At 41.9% G+C, this 24,899-nt stretch overlaps 1 protein-coding gene across 1 annotated transcript in view; it reads left to right on the forward strand.

Moving 5' to 3' along the window:
- The window catches only part of exoc4 (exocyst complex component 4), a 263,398-nt gene that overhangs the window by 229,462 nt on the left and 9,037 nt on the right, over positions 1-24,899 (forward strand). Inside the window, exons 15-17 of the mRNA XM_017711300.2 lie at positions 5,894-6,020; positions 8,067-8,245; positions 9,849-10,008. Of these exons, the coding sequence (XP_017566789.1) occupies positions 5,894-6,020; positions 8,067-8,245; positions 9,849-10,008 (466 nt within the window). The remainder of the gene's footprint in view (positions 1-5,893; positions 6,021-8,066; positions 8,246-9,848; positions 10,009-24,899) is intronic.

Genomic DNA, 24,899 nt, shown 5'->3' on the forward strand with positions numbered 1-24,899 from the left:
ACAGGCTTTGAGGCAATGGGGCAGGGGAAAATGAATAGTAGGTTCTCCTGCTCCCTGATCTCTCAGCGAGGGGGCCGGCACGCTGAGACTTTCAGCAGAGCAGCCGCGGTTGCCCACATAGCACTGCAGCACACAGCACAGCGCACACAGATAAACCATGTCCGTACATGCACACATGCTTATATTAACACACATTACCTGCTTAAAGTCAACATGAAAGCAGATTTTGTTGTCAGTTCATGTTGCTGGACATATTAGGCATAATTCATCATATGATATCAAGCATGATGTATTGTAACATTTGAAATACAAAATCTAATGACTTTATAAAACCTTATTTCCAAGGCTGGCTTTACATGGTGAAAATTTGGTGCAACTAGTCGCATGTTGAGTAACTTGCAGCATAAATTATGTGAGACACTTACACAAAGCAATAAAAAAACAAAGTTGCATGCAATATATTTCAAGGCTGGCTTTACTCGGTGAAACTTTAATGCAACTAGTTGCTTGTTGAGTAACATGCAGCATATATTATGTGAGACACACAAAGCAATAAAAAAACAAAGTTGCATGCAATATACACCGTATTGTCAAGGCTGGCTTTACACGGTGAAACTTTAAGGTAAATAGTTGCATGTTGTGATTTGCTTACAACATAATTTATATGAGACAGTTACACAAAGCGATTAAAAAACAAGTTGCGTGCAGTACCTTTTTCAAACACCACATCTTTTTCCTGTAATCTATAAACTATAGTTTACATGTTTGCAATATTTTTATCGTTTTCATATCTTTTTTTTCCCCCTCATTGCTACTCTTTTTTCTGTATCTATGTATCTGTCACCTTATTTTCAGTGCTGGCTTTACGCAATGAAACTCATGCATGTTGCTTGCAACCTAATTTGTGTAAAACTCATCTGAAAGCAGTTAAAAAATAATATAAGTTGCACGCAATACATTCCATTACCCCACTGCTTCAGTTCATATTTTTCTAACACCGTGTCATTCTTGCTGTAGCATTTATATCATTTTTATTCATTTTTTTCAGCTGCCATTGCTGCAGTTTTCCTATATTTACATATCTGTTACCTTATTTTCAAGGCTGGCTTTACATGATGAAACTTTCATGCAACTAGTTGCATGATGTGAGTTGCTTGCAACATAATTTGTATGAGACAGTTACACAAAGCGATTAAAAAAATGATGATAGATCAAATCATTCTTTTCGTGCAAATATACAGTCTACAACAGCCTGTTGCACGTGTTCGCACTTTCAAGCCCAAACTCCTTAACCCATGATTGGAGATTAATTGGCAATTGCTTTTGCTTCCAATTAGTTCTGACTACGACTCTCTGTATGTGGCTGCAGTCCAGAACAGCTAAAGGGTTGAATTTCATAAACCAGCACATGGAATCTGCAGTCTTTACTGTACTCATCTAAAAATGTAATTGTGAGATGTCTGACGTCCAATTTATTCCCAGTAATCAAGTGTGCATCATTTTGTGCCTATCTAACCTCATCCAAAAATAAATGCTCTTTAATTAAACTGTGAAGATGCTTGTTAGTATCTATTATATTTGGGTTTAAAAGGACTATTGGCTGAAAATTTCTCTGGTACATACTATAGTGGAGCATAACTTTGCTCTCTAAATTTAGAGGCAGTGTAAATGCAGCACAGTCAATAAGCTTTTTAATTTGAGAGTCTGCTGTAGGTGCCTTACAGACACTCTTGTCTTTAACCCCTTAAATGGCCAGGGTTGGCCAGCAGGCCCACAGCTTTTTTTACACGCTTCCATAACCTAACAGTAGCCCAACCAGTTTGCAATGAAGTCCCTGTAGTTATTGAATAATAAGCCTTAGTATGTTAAATGAAGTCATTGAGAGCGGTTCGGTGTGAAATGCTCCGTTCTGGAGAGACGTCTGAAGTCAGAATGGTTCACGGTGGTGATAGGAACCAGACGTCTGAAGAGTTCAACGCATCTGAAAGCAGTGGAATATTTATTATTGTGCAAACTAGTTGGAAGTGTTGCCTGAAGCCTGATTAGAGCTGGGCAACATGGCCAAAAATGTTCTCACAATAAACAAATTTCATATCAGTCGATATCGATCATGGTTTCTTTCAGGTTTGAAGGCTGATTTTTGCTGCTGGGTGGTTAACTGCTGTTTTAAACTATCCTTTATGGTCAGAATATGACAAACACTTCACAAATCTGTCAGTGGATAGTGGGAGAAAGTTTCTGGTCAGCTGTTGTTCCAGCTGTTTTTTGTAACCGTCATAATTTAATAAAGAAAAGGGGGAGAGAGAGCACAGTTGGCCTCGCTCTCTCTGGGTAGGTAGGATGCCCCTCCATCCCCGCCCCCCAATCACTCAACGTGATACTAGTCAGTGAAGGCGTCTGTGAGCTGACGTAACAGATCTGGCGATTGGCACTTTCCTCTGAGCGTGTTCGGCTGTCCAGTGACGTTGTGTGAGCGGCAGCTCTAAAAGAAGCGGTGGCTGGTTTCACAGGTCTGTGGTAGCCTTCACCCTCCTAGGGTTGGTAGCATTGTGTGTGGGGATTCCTAACTAGCAGGTGGAATTAAATAGGGGAGAAAATCGTTTAGAAAAAAGAAAACTTTTAAAGGTGTAAGCAGTGGTGACGAGTGCTCGGCTTTCCAGTCACAAGTGCTAAACTGTTTTTAGTTTCTCAACGATGTCAGCTTAGTACGGACAGCGGACATTAGCTGGCTCGGTAGGTCAGTGATGGATCACACTGCCTTCTTGCCGTCACTCCTACCACTCCTACCTACTCAGACACCAGCTAGCAGATGACTGGATTTCTCTATTCTATCGCAGTAGTTTAAGGGGTGATTATCTAATACCAGGCAAACAAAGTCCACTTAAACTTACAGTTTGTTACAGTAGCTTCAATTCGCCGTGCTGTGTGAGTGACGGAGCGCTGCTTCAAGTTAGCCAACTGCTAAAAACAGCTAGCCTGGAAAGATCTCCCGCTTTCCAATGCCTCACAGCTTCTTCAGTTTATTTATTTTTATTTTCATTGCTTAGAGTTCACTAATACTAAAATATGACTGGGAGGAGCAGACATAATTTAACGCTGCTAAGGCATGTTAGGAAAGACGTTCAGACCTTGCAAAAGTATGTTTGGTCACTCGTTTCACTCCTTGACCCCCCTCCTTATCCAATCGTGTCAAAGTAGTGTCGCTTTCCTTGCAGTAGAAAACACCACCAGATCTGTCGTTAAACGTGGAAGTGTGAGAATGGTGTATTATATCGAAAAAAGGTCTTACTGTTCTATCGAGGAAAGTTCTATTGCATTAATTATCATTATCGTTTTATCGCCCAGCCCTATGCCTGATGCATATGATGGAGGATGTTGTAGACATAAAGAAGATGGTTATATATGGAACCATGAACACTCAAAGAACCTTTTGCATGATTAAATGTGGCTTTTCACCAAACAGGGTTCTTCTATTATAACAAGCTTGACATTGTAACGATAGAGGACCTTCTCCGTTGATCTTTCACGATGCAAAAAACCCTTTAATCATGCAGAGGGTTTTTTTGAGCGTTCATGGTTCTATATAGAACCGCTTTATTAACTGAAGAACCCTTGAATGACTTTTTAAAGAGTGTGCTTAAACTTATTTTCTCATATTCTCCTCTTTTTTACCATTAGAAGACACATGTGGGTTCACCGGTGGGTTTGGATAGTAAATAAAATGGATTTGTGTTGTAGTCATGGCGACCCCTGGTTCCCGTCGCCAGCACTGTAAAGAAATCTGAGTCTGTTTGTTTCTTTAGAGTAAATCATTTCAATCATTTCACGTCAGATCACTGTATTTCGGGAAATTCCCCTTTGCATGAGTTTGATAACCATCCTCAATACCTTGTGGATCCCAGAGGCCAGAAACTATATTCAACCACATATTCCCCCTTATGATATTTGCACTTTTTAATCAAGCCATGTCATATACAGCCTTATCTATAACTGGGTCCTGTCTGCTGAGTTTGCTTATAAAGGAACCTTTAATTAACTAGCACATACTGAGACTCCAGTCCTCACGCTTTATCTCTACCTGACTGTCAGCTGCGTGTGTTTGAATGCGTTTTTGTATCTTTCTGAGAGACCTGCAGTGATGGATCCCCCTCCTCAATGAAGATAGCACTTCAAGTGGACAGATCGGTTTGACTCTCCACTCTCCTGCACCCTGTTTAGCAGCTCCTGTGTGTCAGTTAACCTTGCTGTAAATATGCTGATGTGCTGTAGCTTGTGATTGTGAAAGAGGAAGACCTTCACAAGGTCAGAAAGAGGCTGCAGAGAGTTTCAGGTAGTCAATGCCCATCACCGTCCCTTCTGTCTCATTGATTTACCCCCACCCATACTCTTATCTGTTAGTAGTCACTCTGCACCCGCATGCGTCCCTGTGTCTCATTGACTAAAAGGGCTCTTATATGAGCAGTGGTGCCAAAGTCTCTCTGCTTTTGCTCTGCTGTAGTGTAATTTATGGCCATTGATTCACACACGTACACGCATTGTGGTGCAGAGTGCAGAGACAGGCTCACAGCCCGGCCATCCATTCCTTTCACTCCAAGGCCGCCTGACCTTTTTAAAAGACTACTCGGTTTATTCTGATTTACACTGTCTGAGATTCCTAACAGCTGTGCTGAAGAGAGAGTGTCTGTTGTATGTTGATTACATATAATGAATATAATTAATATTGAATAAAATTAATATAATCAACTGAAACTCTGTATAGTTCTAGTATGGAACAGACCTAATAGTTAAGATAGATTAGATAGATTAGATTAGAAGTCTTTAAATACAATTCAGGAAGGTCCTGTTAGAGAGAGTATCCTCAAGCAAAGGTCCGGAACATCATAATGTCTAACTGTGATTCAGTGCCATGTACTGTTTACTGAAGTAGCCTAGTAGGTATATCAGCATCATATACAGTCAACAACTGAATGTCGAATCAAATAAAGTACAATTCAGTCAAATTTCAACAGCATTTATTGTCTTTTTCCTTTTTTTTAGAGCATGTCATGTAAATTAACTTCCCTCTGACTCACTTCCTTCTCTGACTGCTGTTTCTCTCCTCGTCCCTCCCGTGTGGCGTCACTCACTCGAGTCTCAGTGCTCATCGTGCACAATGCACAGATCTGATTGGCTGAGTCGCGTCACGTGTGATATTTACAACGCATGTGATTGATCTTTGAGTCTCCGACTGCTAAAGCTACTGTAAAGGCTAGAAAAGTTGCCTCGATTAAAATAGGACCACCCCATCAAAATCATATAGTTCTCCATAGTTTATCAGTTATAGGTCCAGATCCACATAGGACAGCGTCTGGGTCCAGACTCAGACCGCGGTCCGCCTTTTAGTGACCTCTGGATTAGTTAATAGATAAAACAGAGCTATTTATGGGACAAGTTTGTATTTGTTAGTGCAGTTTAAAGAAATACTTCAGTGAAAAATCTAATTTATGTAATTTAGCACATAAATGTCAATCAGCCAAGACGTGTCTGGCATCTACGTTTGCTTCTTTAAACCTGGAGCTACCAGGCTAACGTTGCTAACAAACCCTAGAAATAAACAATTTAATTATTGTTTTGTTGATTTTCTAAGTCAAAAAAAGTAGATAGTGCTCTACAGTGAGCACACTTAAATATACCATATTTCTGCAAATTGTAGTGCGCAGTTGTAAAATATGATAATTCGGCAAATAAACAGTTGTAGTGCATTAAAATGAGCAGAAATGTGTTCCCTATAAAATATGTGTTCACTTATTTTCACTCAGAAAATCAAGAAAACATGAATCTGACCAGGGCGCTAAAACTGCATGCAGCGGTGTTGTTACAACCCTATGTGATATGTTTGTGTGTGTGCATTCAGGTGCATCTCCGGGCTCAGACACCCAGGTGAGCAGTCGAGAGCACATCCTGCAAACCCTCTCCGACCTTTCCAGGTCCTTCCAGGACATTGCTGACCGCTGCCTGCTCGTGCTGCACTTAGAGGTCAGGTAGGTCCAACCAGCTCTCCTCATCCAGACAAAACCTCAGGCTCAACCAAAGCACTGAAATTTTACGTTTACATTTATGGCATTTGGCTGACGCTCTTATCCAGAGCGACTTACAGTTTGATCATTTTACACAGACAGGCCAAGGTGGTGTTAGGAGTCTTGCCCAAGGATCTTATTGGTATAGTGCAGGGTGCTTACCCTGGTGGGGGATTGAACCCCAGTCTACAGCATAGAAGGCAGAGGTGTTACCCACTACACTAACCAACCACCACTTACATGAAATCATGTAAGCATTCCTGGTCCGCTGAATTGTAGGGCCTGACCGAAATATTTAGTGTCTGATGAGCAAATAATTCCAGTAGCAATATTGGCCATGATAATTGGACATGGTCAGAAATTAAATAGATTCCATATTTATTCATATTTAAACTGCTTTTCTGGCTAATATGATCGTCAGTCTTATAGTCAGATATACTCACTAGGTATTAAATAAAGTAACTATTGTAGTGCCGGGGCTGAGCTTACAAGCTATATATATACATATATATATATATATATATATATGTATGTATATATATATATATATATATATATATATATATATATATATATATATATATATATATAAACTTTACAAGAGAGGGAACAAAGTAAGTTTAATGTAAGTCAACAGAACCAGACTTATTGCCAAGTCATTTTGGGCCGTTTCCTTTGGACAGTTCACCATGAAATTTACACACAACATAAAAAGCAACAGGCATTAGCACCCTTAAAAAATAGTACCTGCTCTGGTCCGTGGGGGGGACCACTGATGAACAGGGTAAAAGGGGGCTAACAAAGTATGCACAGCATCCAGAGAACAGATGGACTGCAGTCTGTAACTGTAGAACTACAAAGTGCAGCTATACAGTAAGTGGAGCTGATAAAGTGGACAATGAGTGTAGAAACAAGGAGGTGGTCAGAACGTTACTCCTGATCAGTGTAAATATGTAGTTGATTGTGAAATGCCATGTAGCATCAGTAGCAACATTCTAATCAAATTATTATTCAGAAGGAAAGACCAAGGCTTGGCCATGCATATGGACTGGTCATTCTGCATGACCCTGAAAATAGAGGTCCAGCCAGTGCTCTTGTCTTTAAAGATGCCCCAAGTCCATTAACTGCTCCTCATATTACATAAAGTATCCGGTCAGTGCACTCACACACAGCTCCATTATGTCTCTATATCTAAGCCCTTAACTCAGGTCTCTTAGCCCTCGAGACCCTGCACTGTTTCTCTGTGTGTCTTTGTTCTTCTGAGCAGCTTGAACCCTGAAAAAACAATGTTTCTTCCACTAAAAGAATTATGTGCGGGAACCAGTTAGCATAAACTTTCTCATATAATACAGATGGTCTCTGCTAATGTCCATTTGTCATTAGCAGCGTTATCCTTTTTATTTTATTTTATTTTTTTTTAGCTAAAGCATTGCTTTCAGCAAGTCTTAATAGCCACCTCTTGTCTTTTCCAGATTGCTCACAGATATTGTTTAGTTTATGCACTCCTATTTTATGAGTTGGAAACAGTAACTCCTTGCTCTCGTGCCACGCATTATTGACTTTTCCCATCAAGCAAATTTCCCCTGACAGTGCTTGTGAGTGAATTAAGCCAGGGGAGGAGAGGATGGAGGCTTTATGGTTTGGTGGCAGAGTGGCGGCACTCATAGGTTTTTAATGGTAGTGGAGGCTTGGGCTATTTTATGGGAAACTGATGAACGTGTAACTGGAGGCAACCATTGTGGAGAGCTTTCTCTCTGTCTCTCTGTCTCTCGCTCTCTCTCACTTTGTCATATCTGTCTCTTGGAGAGTCAGAGATTCTTCAGGCACTCTTGGAATGTTTTCCCTGCAGTCACAAGTATGTATTCAAAGGCTGCGTTAAGAGAATTCTGAGGGAAACCCCGTCATACGGTCATAAGCCCTTCAGTAATCTTGCTGTCAAAACATCCCGTTTTTCAGTGACTGAAATGTTGAGTCATTGTGCCTCTTTGTCTGGATGCATTCTCTTCTCAGAGTTCACTGCTTCCACCACCTCATCCCGCTGGCCAAGCAGGGCAACTACGCCATCGTGGCAAACGCCACCAGCATGGACTACGACCCCCTGGTGGTCAAGCTCAATAAAGACATCAGTGCCATCGAGGAGGTGATGGGGGCCGCGCTGCAGCAGCACAAGTTCCAGTACATCTTCGAGGGTGAGTGTGGGAGTTCGACAGGGACATGATTGATATATTTTATGGCCATGTGAAATCACAGCAGGACCCTTTCTCTAGGCCAGGAGTTCCCTTAGTAGTAGTCATTAAGGGGCTGTTCTCTGAGAAAAGGAGGTTGATGTAAAAGTCATCAAACCTCCACCCTTTCATTTATTTAATGTCCAGTCAAAATGACCATTCAGTACAAGCTATTCCTTTTTCAGTGCCAGACAAAAAAAGCAGAAAAGGCTCAATGTAGTGCGTCCACTCTTTATTAGAGCTTCCATCCTTTTTCAGGAGACTGCAGAGGTTTTTCCAACGTTCAGTCTTAAAAGTTGGTTATATTTTCTGCTTCTCACAATCCAAGTTACCACATTCAGTGGTGTTGAGGTCTGGACTCTGAGGTGCTCAGTCCATCGTTCAGCTTCTTTGTTTGATGTGTCCGTCTCCTTTTCTCAGTGAGGTTCTTCTTGATCAGCTACACGTCCTTTCAGACCCACAGTGCTGAGTGGTCTTCTCACGGTGGAAGGATGGACAGAAACACCTGTGGATGTTTTCAGATCTGAAGCAGCTTGATGTTCTCCTCTCTCTCAGAGATGAAAGCTTTAAGTGCTGTTTATCTGATGGGGCAGATTTGGGGTCTAGCAGGTCTTCCAGGTGATTGTTAGGAGTCTCGTTTTCTTTGTAGCTTTTAACTCTTAACCTTAACCTTAACTTAACCTTATGCAGGTGGATTACTTTGTATATATTATCCTCAGAAATATCTCCTGAAAAAATAATTACCTTGTATTTAAAGGCTTCTTTTGCTGGAAATTCAGTAAATGAAGGGCGGTCTCTGACTATTGTACAGCGCTGTACCTCTGAAAATTGCAATCTGCTACCAATATTGTGAATATTGTAAGTCTGGTTCTTCAGAATCCATTTGTTTCTTGACCAAAGAAACGTGTGACTGTGATGCAATAGGTTGGACGTTTCTTTGTAATTAAGATGATTTAGTCCTTTAGTGCTGAGTATGATCAGTTCAGAGTTAAATACACGTCTTGGGGCAGAATAACAGTGCAATTTCTCACATGTAGCGAATGTATTATACAGATATTAAGTTGGGAATTACTACTAGGCTGATTTTAATGATGTAACAGCTTGAAGGGGCCATATTTTAGAAAACTCTGTAAAGAGAAGTCTGTAAAAACAGAATGACAGCTGCCATGTATACGAGTGTTTGAAGTACATTCCAGGTTTGGTGCAGTTCTAAAGTGGCTCTAGATTCTGGCTGCAAACTGGCTGATAATCTGTAGCATTTCCTTTCCAAAAACGTTTCATTTCAATGTGTTAGCGGGCCTGTTATGTAGTGAAGCTCCAAAGGAGTCCCATTTTTATGTTATAGCCTTATCAAAACTTTCCTTTTGGCCCCATTTTGAAGTAAGGCGAGCCTAATGCGGTCTGAACCCTGTGCTCTCCATATCCGACGGTTCCATCTTTTCAGCAGTCATCAACATGGAAGACGTCCAACTTCATTATCAGACTTATTTTAACCAGACGGCACAAATGTACCTAACAGAGTTCTGGCATTAGCATCACGCTGCTTCTCTCTGTGTGTGCCCTGCAGGTTTGGGCCACCTGATCTCCTGCATTCTGATCAACGGGGCTCAGTACTTTAAGCGCATCAGTGAGTCTGGCATTAAGAAGATGTGCAGGAACATCTTCGTGCTTCAGCAGAACCTCACCAACATTACCATGTCGCGGGAAGCGGACCTGGACTTTGCGAGGTAACACGGGCCCTTTTTTTCCTGCAGGAGCCTTGAACAGGTTTCTCCATCCAGGTTAAAGTCTTTTAAATCTTATACAATCACACATAACATGGTAAATAATTTGCATACATCAGTTGAAGTTTTTTTGTAAGTAGCTTTATCTTGCTCTTGTGCTCCACACTCTTGAAAAGATGGTTCTTTGAGGGATTTTTAGTAAAGAAAATGGTTCCACACAGAACCGTGAACACTCAGAGAACCCTTTGCACATTGAAATGGTTCTCCAGATTGGTAAAGAATGTGCTATAGATAGTTCTATATAGAACCTTTTTAAAAATGACTATATCACATCAAAAAGGGTTCTTCAGTTGTTATGATCAAGCTTCTGCAAAGTTTCTGTAGCAAATAAAAAGGTTCTATAAAGAACCCTTTACATAAAAAAGGAAAAAAAAAGTTCTATATAGCCCCCAGAAGGGGTTTTCAATTGATATAAGGCCAAGCTTGTAACAATAGGAGAACCATTTTTGCTGCTATATAGAACCCTGTTTACAACACATTTCACATCGTCTAGAGAACACTTTCACAATGCAAAGAACCTTTTAATCATGTAAAACGTTCTGTGAGTGTTACATATTGAACAGTTTTCTAAAGAACCCTTGAAGAACCTTCTTTTTTAGATGTATGGGCAGCTCTCTCAATGTTGCTTTGACATCAAAACAATAGAAGAACCCTTTTGGGTGCTATATAGAACCCTTTTTGAAAAGGTTCTACATAGAACCATCTACAGCACATTCTCCAACATTCTGAAGAACCTTTTCACCATGTAAAGAGCACTTATCATGCAGCAGGTTCTTTGATTCTATATAGAACTATTTTGTTCAGAACCTGAAGAACCGTCCTTTATAAGGGTGCATGATGTATGTGTACACAGTATGTCCTGTGAGTTCGAGTGTCCAATAAATGACCCATGCAAACGGCCAAAATCCCCTTTCGATTTAAACTGGCCAGTCCTCATTTTGGGCTTGCTTGCATAGGCACATGGTTAATGCTCACACAGCTGTGTTTCCTGTGGGGTCTTAAATTGAGTGAAAGCTAACAACCAAGCAAAAGCTACCTTAATAACTGGAGCTGGTTTGTTTCATTTGACCTTCCAGCCGGCTACACCATACATGTGTATATTAGGGATATGACAGAGTGATTGAAATAGTTCTAAATGTTTTTAAAAATTAAGAGCAAATGATGATTTTTGACATGCAAGTGTTAATATTATACATTCTCAAAGGAGCTATGAGATGTCTAAACTAGTCAGAGCTTTAGGCTTTAGGCTCACACAGCAGGTAAAAGTGGCCCAAATCGGATCTTTTTCTTCACATGGGAACAGATGTGTTCTCTGTCAGTGTGAAGAGCAAAAACACACTGAATCTGACATTTTCAATTCCAATTTGAGATGCTTTCATATGTGGTTCTGAAATCTGAAACGGCAGTGCGACTCTGAACAGCCAGATCAGAATTCATGTGACTGTTACGTTAATCCAGCTCCACATTCATCATAATTTCACGCTGCCGAGGCCTCAAATATTTGGGCAAATGTTTCTGTCCAAAAATTTAGCAAAGACTTATCCAAACCGCTTGGTGTTTGAGGAGATTTAGAAAGAAATGGCCATAGGAGAACCTTTACCTTTACGGCATTTGGCTGACACTCTTATTCAGAGCGACTGACAATTTGATCATTTTGCACAGGGAGGTGAAGGCGGTGTTAGGAGTCTTGCCCAAGGACTCTTATTGGAATAGTGTAGGGTGTTTACCCAGGTGGGGGATTGAACCCCAGTCTACAGCGTAGAAGGCCTGCAGAAAACAAGGCTGCATTGCAAAGAAAAGTCTGAAAGCAAAGTTTAAAGAACCCGAGGACACGAACCAAAGACGTGACCGTGCCCTTTTTACGGCGAGTTCGAACACGTGAGCCCAGCTGTCAGTCATTGAAGCTTCGTGATGGCTCCTGCAATAAAGCTGATCCTCCGGTAGTGACTGGCGTCCGTTGGCAGTTATGATTGTTTACCTCCGGATGAGCCACGTGAAGCCACATGAAACACTGTTCTTTTGTGCATGTGGGTTGGTTTAGGAGCTGATCTGTTCATAATAATTTTGCATACAGACCACATTAAAAAGTGAACAGCCAAACAGAAAAATTTGAATTTGGTGAGAAAATCAGGGGCGGCACGGTGGCGTGGTGGGTAGTCGCCTCACAGCAAGGAGGGCCTGGGTTCGATTCCCCAGCCGGGCGGTCCTCTCTGTGTGGAGTTTGCATGTTCTCCCCGTGTCTGCGTGGGTTTCCTCCGGGTTCTCCGGTTTCCTCCCACAGTCCAAAGACATGCAGTTAGGCCAATTGGACGTGCTAAATTACCCCTGGGTGTGAGTGACTGTCTGTCTGTCTGCCCTGCGATGGACTGGTGACCTGTCCAGGGTGTATCCTGCCTTCCGCCTGAAGACTGCTGGGATAGGCTCCAGCACCCCGCCACAACCCTGACGGAGAAGCGGCTTAGATGATGGATGGATGGATGAGAAAATCAGACTTGGGCCACGTTTACCTGCTGCGTGAATGTTGCCTTTGTTAGAGTTTCTTATCTATTTTCCTCCAATGAAGCATAGAAAGACCACTGCAGCCGTCTAAAGGCTACCACACACCAGAGGAGATGCTCCACGTTGCACCCCCAGGGGGTGTCGCCGGGTAGGACATATTACAAAGCACAGCTAGAGCACCTAGTAAGCATCACAAAAAGTGCAGATAAATATTAAGCTTAAGTTCATTTTACTCTCTTCTCATAAATATAGATGTAATGGAATAAGTCAACAAAATGGAATTCATTTATCAAGTTTGGGAACAGCTAACAAACTCTTCACCAACTTTTTTGGCCTAAAAGGTGAAGTTAGTAAGGTTAGCTAAGCTATTAGAAACAGACAATTACAATTTATTTATTTGTCTTATAGACTTGAGATTGACAGGTTTCTTGGTGTTATTCCAATTTTAAGCCACATGTCAGTGTCAAGTCACATGTCAGTGTACAAAGGGCTGTCAATCAGGTCTGCTTATTAGAGGACAGTTCTCAAGTCTGATTAGGAGTTTCATTATGTTTCAAGCTTGTTGTGTTTTATTCAGTATTGCTTGATATTTAATGTAACTCGGTTTTACTATCAACATTTTTTTCACTGGGTTGATTTCAAGCTGTTATTAACATTGTTAAATCATGTATTTGTTTGTGGTCATAGCAGCAGAATCTTATTATCAGAACTTTATTTATTTACTGGAAGTCAGGCTGATGGGAATCTCTCTCTCTCTCAGCCTGTGCGTGTCCTTGAGTTCTTGTGTGGGAGGTGCAGGTGTTGATTTAAATTATAGTGCATTGTTTATTCACACCTGGCATCTGTGATTGTGATTTTGCTGCACTCTCTCTCATTTCATAATGCACTAATTAGGCCCATGCATTTAAACAAACATTTTTTGAAACCTTAATGTTTTCTATGTGAGCTTAAGTCTCACACTCACATAATTTACAGACTTGCACGTTCACGCACACCGAATACGGAGGACGATAATGAAACACAAATAGGGGCAAACAGGAAAGAGTGCCTTTTTTATTTTCTTGCTTTTTAGTCTGACTGTCACCACCCGGTAGGGCTGCTTGATAAATTGTATTTTTATCTTTATTATATTTATGAGTTTCTGCAATAAACACATGATTAAGGGCTGCATGGATAGAGTGGAATTTACTTCACATGCCGTGCCAAAGTGACGTAATAACATTGGTGAGGCCTTAGAATCCTCAAATGCTTCTCTGCACTAACTCTGCTCCTGACATTTGGCTTTACAGCCCAAAAGGGACTCTCATCACAACATGATAATCGCACTGTGTTATGTGTGAAATGCATGGACTGTATAGTAAAATGTATGAAGCAGTAATGCACTGCTGTTGAAACAAAACCTTGGATCTCCAGTTTTTTAATTTTTCTCTGAAAATATGAAAATGCCTGTTGCCTCTTACTTTGTGTGTAAATTTCATGATTAATAGACCAAAATAAATGGTCCAAAATGACTTGTAAACAAGTCTGGTTCCATTGACTTACATTAAAAGTATATTTTTTCCTTCTCCTGTAAAGTTACCATTTTGGAGATGCAAGGTTTTGTTCCAACAGCTGTGAATGGCTACTGTCACAACAAACTTGCATCACCATAAGGAGCTTCTATAGTGAAAACTGAATTGAGTTTAAATGATAAATTATTAGTTGTTCAAATATAAATTATTAGTTGTTCATGGAATGCTGACTGTTTTTATACTAAACCCTCTTTCGGAAGTCACATTTCGCAGGCTTCAGATTCTCCACAAGGGGTGCCATTTTCAGCTAAATAGCTTTTTTAGCTTTTTAATGCTATTTAAAATGTGCTTGCAATTCTGATATAAGTAGCTTTTAGTATTTTATTTTGTCATTTTTGCTGTTACAGGAGAGGTTAGTTAAATGTAAAGAAAAAAAACTGTTCTTAAGACAGTAAAGAGGCTTTTTTTGCTTAATACTAATTTATTGTTCTCATTTAGTCATTGTGATATCCAACAGCTTCATCAAACATCACGTTTAAGGTCGATATCGTGCAGCTCTACCACAGTTTGTTGTCATTACTCAGGATCATTTCTCCAATGTGTTTTCAGTTTGAAGAACAGAGAGTGTCCATGTTTACTTGCTTGTGTGGTAGGCTGGTTGTAAAGAGCAGAGCAGCTCATTGAGAGAGACAGAAGGATATATGGACTGAAGGAGGCAGAAACGGAGAGTCACCCATGAGGAAGAGGGGGAATCATTGGCTGGACTCCCATTGAATGCTTGCTCTGGGCAACTGGGCCAAGGACACAATAATAGCCATCGATTGGAGTTCAGACTGAGGAGAGTTGCAGCACTTAAAGCCCAGCAGTTCTCTGAATGATAAAAGGCTTTGGAAACAGTGACATCTAGTGGTGAGAAGCGTACATGTATGGCAAGAAAGGGACTGCGGATGATGTGCTCGGAAAGGTGCGGTACGCAGATATCGCTGCTTAATTGTGTGCAAACAGTGTAGTGTGTACCAAGATGATTGTGTGAGGGTCTGAAGTCTCGGCCACGCTGTAATCAATCTGGCATTAAGACTGTTTGTCTTAAAATGACCTTGGACCTGGTATGGGTCCCTGAGCTCCAGAGAGATGGAGAGCTGAAGAGAAACCTATTGCAGCTACACACACACACACACACACACACACACACACATATACAGCCACCATCTGCTCAGAGCCTCATACAGTCCCAGAGTCCTGTAGGTGTCTTAGTAATGTCTGATCAACGTCACCTGAATCTGGCGGGAGGCGGTGTGTTCGTGTGTTTTCCATTTTTTTCTTCACTCTGCTCTGCTGCTTCTAATTTACAAGGCTGCAGATAGAGGGGAGATAGGATGGATAGATCAAAGATAAACAAAAAAACAGAAGGGATCGATACGGTGAACTCTGTCACCGCATTTTCTCCATCTCTCTCACAGCCCATCAGTGCATTTGTGCATGCACAAACACCCAGAGACAAGCCAACGTGCTCTTATACCAGTAGCTTGTAACGAGAACGTCTGGGGCAGGGGTCGGCAACATGCAGTTCTTTTACTCTCCTGTTGCAGCTCCACAGCAGAATTAGATCTGTAGGTGAAACTGAAATAATCCTCCTTTATAATAAAATAAAGCTCTGCTGATCATTCAACACAGTTTAACAGTAAATGGTCTTAAACGTTTGAGTTAATGTAGAACTGCTGATTCACCCTTTAACCCTAAAGATCAGCGCAGGCGGCTGGTCACCATAGCAATGCAGATAACAATCTCATCTAGCCAGTAGATAACAAAATGGCAAAGAGAAAGATTCCAGAGACAGTCCCAGCAGTCACTGGTTGGAAGGTAGGAAACACCCTGGAGAGGTCACCAGGGAAGACACCTATGTTCTCACACACCTAGGGGCAATTTAGTGTCTCCAGTTCGCCTGACTGCATGTCTTCGGACTAAGGAAGGAAACTCACACAGACACAGGGAGAACATGCAAACTCCACACAGAAAGGACCCTGGTTGCCCGGCCGGGGAATCGAACCCAGGCCTCTCTTGCCGTCAGGTGACATGACAGTGTAACCAGATTTTTTTTTTCCTTCTTGTAATCAAGCTAATATTACCATAAGACCGCTATGTTATTATCATTTACAACCTGTCTAGTGTTGATTAGCTACAACAACATAGTGCAGCTCGGTAGCTACCACCTTAAACTGGAGACTCGGTAATATGTATCGAATCTCAAACAGTACAGCTGTCCATTGTTCTTCCTTTACATATTTTGATGAAAACAAATCATATTGAATGTGATGCTCTATAAAGCCGATCCAGCCTCTCATCAGTTGTTAGAAAAGACTGTATTTGTGGGCGGACCACGGATCAGTCGATACGCATTGTACCCTGCTCTACTGAATACTGAAAAAAAATCCTTTTTTCATGCTGATCTTTGGACAGCTTGGACACACGGCTATGGAAAGCAACCCCCCCCTCCTGTCTGTATTGACATGCGGTGCTGCCCCCGCGGGTGAGCGAAGGCTGCAGATCAATGAGGAAGAGGAGCGTCTTCTCTATCTCATGCCTCTGCGCCACATTATCAGCTATTCACTCTCGCCACACTACATTACCATTCTGTTGGTAGCAGCACTTTTTTTCCCCCTTCTTTTTTTCCTGCAGACTTGCCCCTGCGGTGTGAGGAGAAGGAGGGGCGGGGGTGCTCTCTGCTGCTTCTGCTGCCTGGGGGATGCAGGCTTTGGTGGGTTAGTTTGAGGGAACACTCTGCTTTGGGCTTTTGGAGGATGTTTAGCCATGAGGCTGCAAACGTAGGCCGCTGGGGGGGAAGAGAGATTATGATCACAAATGGTGGGCTGAGTGAGGAGCTGTGTGTGATATGGTTGTTGTAAGTGCTGTAGCACATTGGCACTGGCTGTGCAGGGATTTAACTATGAGGATGCGGAGGAGGAAAGTTACTGGAATTCAAGTATGACGCATGCAAGACGGTGAGGACTAATTAAAGTTTACCTTGAAAAGTCTGTGTGGAAAGTTGCAGATATATGGATGAAAGGTTTCTATTATAACTGCTCTATAACTCCACAGCATCACATTCATGTGAGGAGTGATAACATGTATTAACTTCCAAAATGTCTCGGAAATCAAGAAGTGCCCCAACAATATTTTAGAATTTATAAATAGCTTCTCATGTCCACCTTATAGTATTTCAGTCTACACTATTTAAGTTTATATAAGCTCACAGGACAAAAAAGTGGGCACCTGTGCCTGAAACATACCTCGTACCATGTAGTACCTCCATGAGCATTGAATAACAGCTGTGATTCGATTTGACCTGCGCTGGAGATGTTTCTGGATGTAGGCAACATCAGTGTTCAGCCACTCTTGCATCAAAGAATTGCGCAACGCGGCCAGATTTCATAGATGACTTCCCTGGCGTCTTACTCGCTGTTCCAGGTCTCCCACAGATTTTCAAGAGGACGTTTTTAGTCATGAACAGTCCAATTTATGTCTCTTTGCCCACTGTAACTGCACAACTTTGTAAGCAGAAGTGAGCAAAGGCCCCTTGCGTGCCACTCTGCTCCATATGTCCATGGTGTGCAGTTCCCTGTGGAGTGTTCTTTCATAAATTGGTTGTGAAGAACCTGCGTTGGCTTCTAGAAGCAATTCTTGCCTGAATGTGAAGCTATATTATTATTCACGAGCCGTGAGACACACCGGCGGTCCCTCTCTGTCAGTTTCATCTTTTATACACAATTCTAACGAAAAATTTCCTGTAGACTGGGATTTTTGCCACTGCTGGTTGACCCGTACTTCGATACACCAGCTAATTCAGCTACTTACTTCACGCTGTGGCCTTTGGCGGCCAAATGCAATCATTCGCCAATCATTACCATCTGCTCTGCAACCCATTTTCCACATGTCAAACGAGACATTCACTGCACTGTACCACCTTTTCTCAATCTATAAATCCCATCACACCCCACAGGTATTTAGATATCCTTGTGCAGCGCCATCTGCAGGAGCCGGAAGTTACTACCACCTTAAACATGCAACGTGACTAATTTATTGTCTGTGGAGCTTATATATGAACGTAATATAAGAATAAATACATTCTAATGAAACCTGTGTGCATCCATATAGCTATAACACAGTTTACCCCCTTTTACCATAAATCTTTATCTAGGGTCAAATTTAGGCAAATAAGACTTGCAGTTAATTAGGCAAAAGAATGCAGTTAATCAAGCTTAATTGCTTTAATCGCTTGACCGTCTGATGTTTGTAATACATATGAGACGTGCATTCGACCACACATGCCTGCTGTCTCTACGTTGCTCTGTTACTTGTCTGTCCTCTCTGCTGGCTGTGGTTAGATATTGCCCAGCCGGGTAAAACCCGCAGTTGTTTGACTGGTGGCAGAGGGCAGAGGGCAGAGGGCAGAGGGCACAGCTCCCAGAAACGTCTGTCTGGCAAATGTGCCTGAGGAGCCTTCCGGAAAACAGCATTTAGCTGCCGTGTCAGGGTGATGGCCCAGTCTGTTTACACACCACAGCTCCCCAGCACACCTGATAACTACAAAACGGAACAGCAGCTGTGCCTGACAGCACAGTGATGTGTGTGTACTTGTGTGTGTGCCCGCCTGTTTTGAGGCAAGGTTTTCATGGCTGTGTATTTTCATCCCTCGTCTTCGCTTCATGGTGATGTCTAAGAAAACAGGCCGAAAGACTTCCAGCTTCCAGCTGTGGCACTCGCGATCGTGTGTAAACCTGACACATCACTCTTCTATGTCTTTAAATGGATGAGTAAGCAACACTCAAACATTAATGAGGATATTGCCCACATTCTATTTGACCAGGGGTGCCCAATCATTTGCATACAACTGTTTTTTTTTCTCTATTTTTTAGATGATTGTATGGCTGTATATATTTTCTCATAGAACTCATGCAGCTCAAGACTCACTCTACCAAAATGCACCTCAGAGCTCCACAGGAGGTCATTCTTACCTGTGGCCATCAAACTCTATAACTCCTCCCTCAGGGTGTGACTCACAAAACTCAATACGAAACTGTTCATATGTGCAATAATAACAATTGTGTGTGCAAAAACTCAGAGGGACACTAACTTAATTTAAATAATTGTAACGGCTTTATACCTGATGTTTCATATTACTATCACAATCACCGCCACCTTACTATATTCATAAGTACTTAAATCTGGTGTACATACTGTAAATTTCTCTATATTGTCTTAAATTATTAGTAAAGTGTTTATTTTTACATAAACGGCTGCAACTGTACAACTGCAATTTCCCCCTGGGATCAATAAAGGAATCAATCTGAATAGTGTCCTAAGGTGTGAAATGAAATTTGAGTTATTTTGAGAGCACTACAAATTCCAACAGTGCGCTCGAAGAGATACAGAGTGCCCACCGTAGATCACTACCATAGCTGAATGCTGAATGTGTACCACCATGCAGAGGCTTTAGCAATGCTTTCATTGAAAATGAACACAGAGAGGCCGGGTGACCGGGGTCCTCTCTGTGTGGAGTTTGCATGTTCTCCCCGTGTCTGCGTGGGTTTCCTCCGGGTTCTCCGGTTTCCTCCCACAGTCCAAAAAGACATGCAGTCAGGCCAATTGTGTAAAATGATCAAATTGTAAGTCGCTCTGGATAAGAGCGTCAGCCAAATGCCGGTAATGTAATGTAATGTAATGAAAATGAAGCTTCTCTCAACTCTCTGGCGGAACATAAAATCAGCGGCTCTGTACAGTTAAAAACAAAGGCCCGAATGTGTTCACTGCCTTATGCTCATCTTACAGCGAAACCACTGAAAGGTAATGGTTACTGCAGTCATGGCCTCAGGCCTTATTCACACATGCTTGTGCTGCAGATCGGAGCAGTGAGAAAGATACAGAGACATTCCTGTTTCCAGATGGACAAACGGTCACATCAGTCACTCTGCACAATAATAATAAATAAATAAAAATAATTTATAAATGTACACTGTATATTTGTTTGTCCTCAACTGCATTCTGGCAAAAGTTTTAAACCAGATAGACCAACCGGGAAATCTGTCTGCAGCACAGAATGTTTCACTAGTATTTCGTCATGAATTAAATTAAATGTAAAATAAAATAGCTTTTTTAAGCTTGTATATGGTTTTCTTTTTTATTGTCACTGATTTTCTTGGCTTATCTTAGTGTATGTTGTGTGGTGGAAAAAATCTACACTGGGTCGACTGTCTGTACACGGCTGTTGGTTGGAACACTCTGCCGCTTCGCCGGTTAACATGGGCGTCCCAGTATGTGTGAATCTGGCCTAAGAGTTAAATGTGTGGCCTAGACAAGTTTTTGTCGTGGACTTTACGAAATGGTACGCTACGTATAAAAGCCGACACTTCACACAAGTACGTGAATGCAAACCCAGTATTACACGTTAAAACAAGGGGCACTATAGCAACAGTCAAGCCTGGCCAAACTGCCTTGTACCTACAGCAGACTTTCACTGAGTTCCCAGCTCCAGCCCTGCAACACCTGCACTGCACAACTGTGGTTCCCCTGGTTAAAATACCTGATATTATTGGCTAATTGATCCCTTCTTGAGCTGAACGAGGTATGGACAGCAGAGAGAAACACTAAACTATACAGTGCAGTGGCTCCAAACCTGGAGTGAAAACACTGAATTAAAGGTCTGTGTGTCTCTCGTCTCTCAGCTTCTGTCGCGTCTTGCAGGTGAATCATTCACAAAGCACAGCAAATTGAAGGCATATCGCTATTCGGGCACTCCCTGATTCCTCCTCAAATTGACGGCAACTATACAGTGTGACGTCATGCGAAATGCGAGAATACTAACGAGGCAGTGTGGATCCATTGCGAATTATCATACAGTCAGGAGCCAGGCCTATTAGAGATTACCCAACATCGGAGAGGCTGATTTAGGTGTTGATGATAGTCAGTGGTCATAAGCTTCTGTTATTTGTTAGCTACATTAGTCTTGTAGCTCCAGTGCAGAACTGTAGGATCAAACTCCCGCATGTCTTCGCTGATCGACTGCATTCGGGGGAGCTTGTGCAAATTTCTCACCGAGCTCAAATGCTGCACTTCACAGGAAATTTGCAGTCGTCATGCTGAAGAAAGCTAAACGCAGAATTTTCCTATTAATGGGACGGCAGAGCGAGCAGAGTGGGGCAGCCACAGGAAAGTTGCATTGCGTTTGTTACCGTGGTGACAAGCCTGCACATTCGGTTTGATGGAGACGATCGTTCAGAGCATCTCTCTACCGCTCTCTCTCTTTCTCTCTCTCTCTCGTCCTCTTCTGTCATGCCTCCCTCCCTCGTTCTTGGCCGTTAAATAATGTGTTGTTGAGAATGCGCTGACAGAGGCAGCCCTTAATGGTTTTAATATTGTACACGCTGGAAATTAGAGGAAATGAATTGTGCTGATTCCAGTTTTTTTTTCCTCTCTCTCTTTCTCTCTCGTTCCCTGTTTGCTCCTTTCACGCCAGCATACATCTCCCCGCATCCTCCGCCGCATGCGCCATAAATTTGCTTAATACCCTCTGTATACAGGACTGCACACAGAGACACGGGCTAATTAAAACTTAATGGCACACAGAGAACGCATGCAGGTGTCAGGCTGGTGGAGGACAAAGTGTGTGTGTGTGTGTGTGTGTGTGTGTGTGTGTGTGTGCTTGAGACAGTGCATTTGGGTGTGAATGCAGCTTAAGTTGTTCATTATCTTCTCTAAGGGGAAGTAGTAGGGTGGATGGGGTGGTGGGTGGGGGCCAAAAAGCCACCGAGATTGAATGTGATTCACAACTCGCTGCTGTTTTGGTGAATGGTTTTTAAGTGCTGGGTAAATGAAGTGTGTTCATGTTGGCAGGGAGCTCCACCCGTCACTAACCAGCACACACATACATGTGTAACACTTTAAGAGAGTTTTAACCCTAATTAGTTCTCATCGTCTGTGCAGGACTGTCCTGATCAGCAACTCGAATAATCTCTGTCCTGCAGCCACTGCAGTTACAGCGGTGCTAAAGTCCATTATCCACTATAGATATAGAAGAGAAAGGTGTGTTTATACTCATTATCCTACAGACAACACATCCTCATCTACCAGTGTATGCAGACCTTAGACAAATGATATACTTTGAGTGAAAATAAGTTAACACATATTCTACAGGGAATTTAAATATGACATTTTTCTGTTCAATTTTATGTAAATGCCACACTAAAATTCAGTCAGTTTCAGTATCTGTTACTGCTACAACTAAAACTAAGACTAAAACTAAGATTTAGGTCCAATCCCATTTCTTATTTTTACCCCTACGCCTTGTTTTCACCTTCCTGCTTGGAACTGAATTATAAGGGGTAGTGGTTGAAATCTTCCCTATGAAATGGGACCCTCAAATAAAAACAACATTACTTCATTAACAGCCCTTTTTTATTATTTTATTATTTAAAAAGCTATAAATTTTGCCCTACTGCTTTTGGAGATGTAACACCATCCCTGGTTTGTCCTGTTAGGTGTTAAACCTGCTGTAAAAAAATTGTTCCGTTTGAAATAATGAGGAAAACAGAGCTGATATTCCCACCTGAAGTGGGTACATGATCGGAGGCAGTGTGAACTAGACACATGGCGATATTGGATTGCTAGACTTACATACAGGCGTATGCAAAGGAGTGACAGTAGATTACACACTTTAATATGGCATTTGTTTCTGCATCTTGGTGCACACTGTCTAATTAGTTCATGTGTCTAATGTTGGAAAAAAATACCAATAAATGTAAAATGTGACTTTTTTGCTCTCTTAAATAAGCCGTGATTGTGTATTAACAGGTGCAGAAGTGTATTATCTGTAGCTTATTGTCACTTAGAAGATCAACACAACATGCCATTTGACCAGCAGCGCCCAAACCTTTGAGTATGACTGTATTAAAGATGATTCTTATTGTTGTGCCTCTTGCTCTTTTTCTTATCCTCTGATAAGAATGTGTGACACGCTGTGGGCGTGTGCGCAGTACTTATTGAAATATATTGTACTGCACTTAGACACCGTCTATGAAGGCGTGTTCTTCGAAGGCTGCACAGACCCGAAATGAGACGGTCTGCTCTACGGCAGGTTTTCTGTTCACGTCACAGCGCCGCTGTTTCCACCCTTACTGCTGCATCACGAAACACTGCTCCCTTCAAGTTCTTTAGAAGTTCTTTAAGGACGCAGCCAGAAACTTGGATTTTATTTATTTATTTATTAAAGATGCTGGAGATGCTTCTCTCTGTCGGCTCTTTGCTCCCTAAAACAGAACCAACCGTTGGCACAAGTTTTGCTTCAGACCACATTTATTGCCTTTTTTTAACCTTCGTCTTGTTAGATATTCGACTCAGTTTAAACCCAATACTTACATTTAAAAGTGTCTCTTCAGCCGCTGTTTATTCCTCTGCTGACGCCACCATGTTCGAATCCTCGCCGGCACACAATGAACCTCGGGATGTGCTGGCCGGTGAAGGAGTTACCCGTTGGATCCTTCGTTGATATGGAAAAGAAGGACACGTTTCTCGGCCGCATATGAAGGAGTCTTTGAAATGGGACAGCCTAGTCGTGCCACTGTGGCGTAGTCGGCCTGCAAATGTAGCCTTTAAGCATGAAGCCCCTGAATTGGGACACAGCCGATGTCTTACTTGGTCTGTTTTTCTCTAGGTGTCAACATAAGCTTGTGTTTGTAGCACTGCCTGAGCTCAGGAGTCGATTTTACTCTAACCCGTTTGTACTTTGAGCTCTCTCAGGTGACATTAAAGCACTTTTGTAAGTCGCTCTGAATAAGACTGTCTGCTAAATGCTGTAAATGTAAATGAAAGCGGTTCAGCTTGTGCTCTGACGTGATATGAATTTATGATGCATACAGCTAAAACAGATATCAAATGTTTCTTGTCAACATTTTCAGTATATTAACAACCACTTTTCTATCAAAAGGCTTTTGCTGATCAAATTTATTTTAGGCTATAGTTGTTGTGGCTTCCGAATATTAAACAGAGAACCCACAGCCAACATAATGAACAAATACTCAGGCCAGCCCTGCCTCTGTGTTATGTTTATTCTCCGCTCTTACTCTTTCAGTAATGTGTGAATTCCTGTTCCGGTCCCTAGCTTGACACACTTTGTATGAAGTTGCGGCATGTGGACAGGACAGGTCTAGTGCATTAACACTGTGGTATCAGAGGGGTTACCAGGACACGGAACAGCCAAAGAGATTATAAATGGTGGTGGTTTTTCCTGTGTCAGAGATGAATGGAGGTTAATGGAGCTGCCCAATCTCTGTCCTGCAGCTACTGCGGTTCCACTGATGCTAAAATCCACTGTGCACTTCAGATACAAGAAAGGAAGAGCCCTGTTTGCATGTGTTTATACTCATTATCCTCCAAACACAGCATCCACATCTACAGTCGTATGCTGAAGGTTGAACAGCCCTGCTCAGATCCCGTTTTTTTGCTTTTTTAAGTGAGCGTAAGTGAACACTTCCTCTACAGAGAGCTAAAACATGAGTTGCCAGTTTTAATGCATAGATTCTGAAAGTGCCTTGGCTTTTTTTTTTTATGTTACTGCACATTTTATGTTTCCCTCATATTCAGCAAAACCTGTTGGCTCTGTTTCCAGCTTTTCTCTCGCTTGCAGAAACAGGAGGGCACCGTATAAGCTTCAAAATCTCAACTTACAGTTTTCTGGGAGTGTTAGGCAGGTAAAAGTGACCCAAATCTGCCACTTACACAGTTTTCACAATGATTCTGATATTCACCAGTGTTTTCTTAATTGGGGTTTGTTCT

The sequence above is a fragment of the Pygocentrus nattereri genome, chromosome 1 (assembly GCF_015220715.1).
Source record: "Pygocentrus nattereri isolate fPygNat1 chromosome 1, fPygNat1.pri, whole genome shotgun sequence".
In the NCBI taxonomy this organism is placed as follows: Eukaryota; Metazoa; Chordata; class Actinopteri; order Characiformes; family Serrasalmidae; genus Pygocentrus; species Pygocentrus nattereri.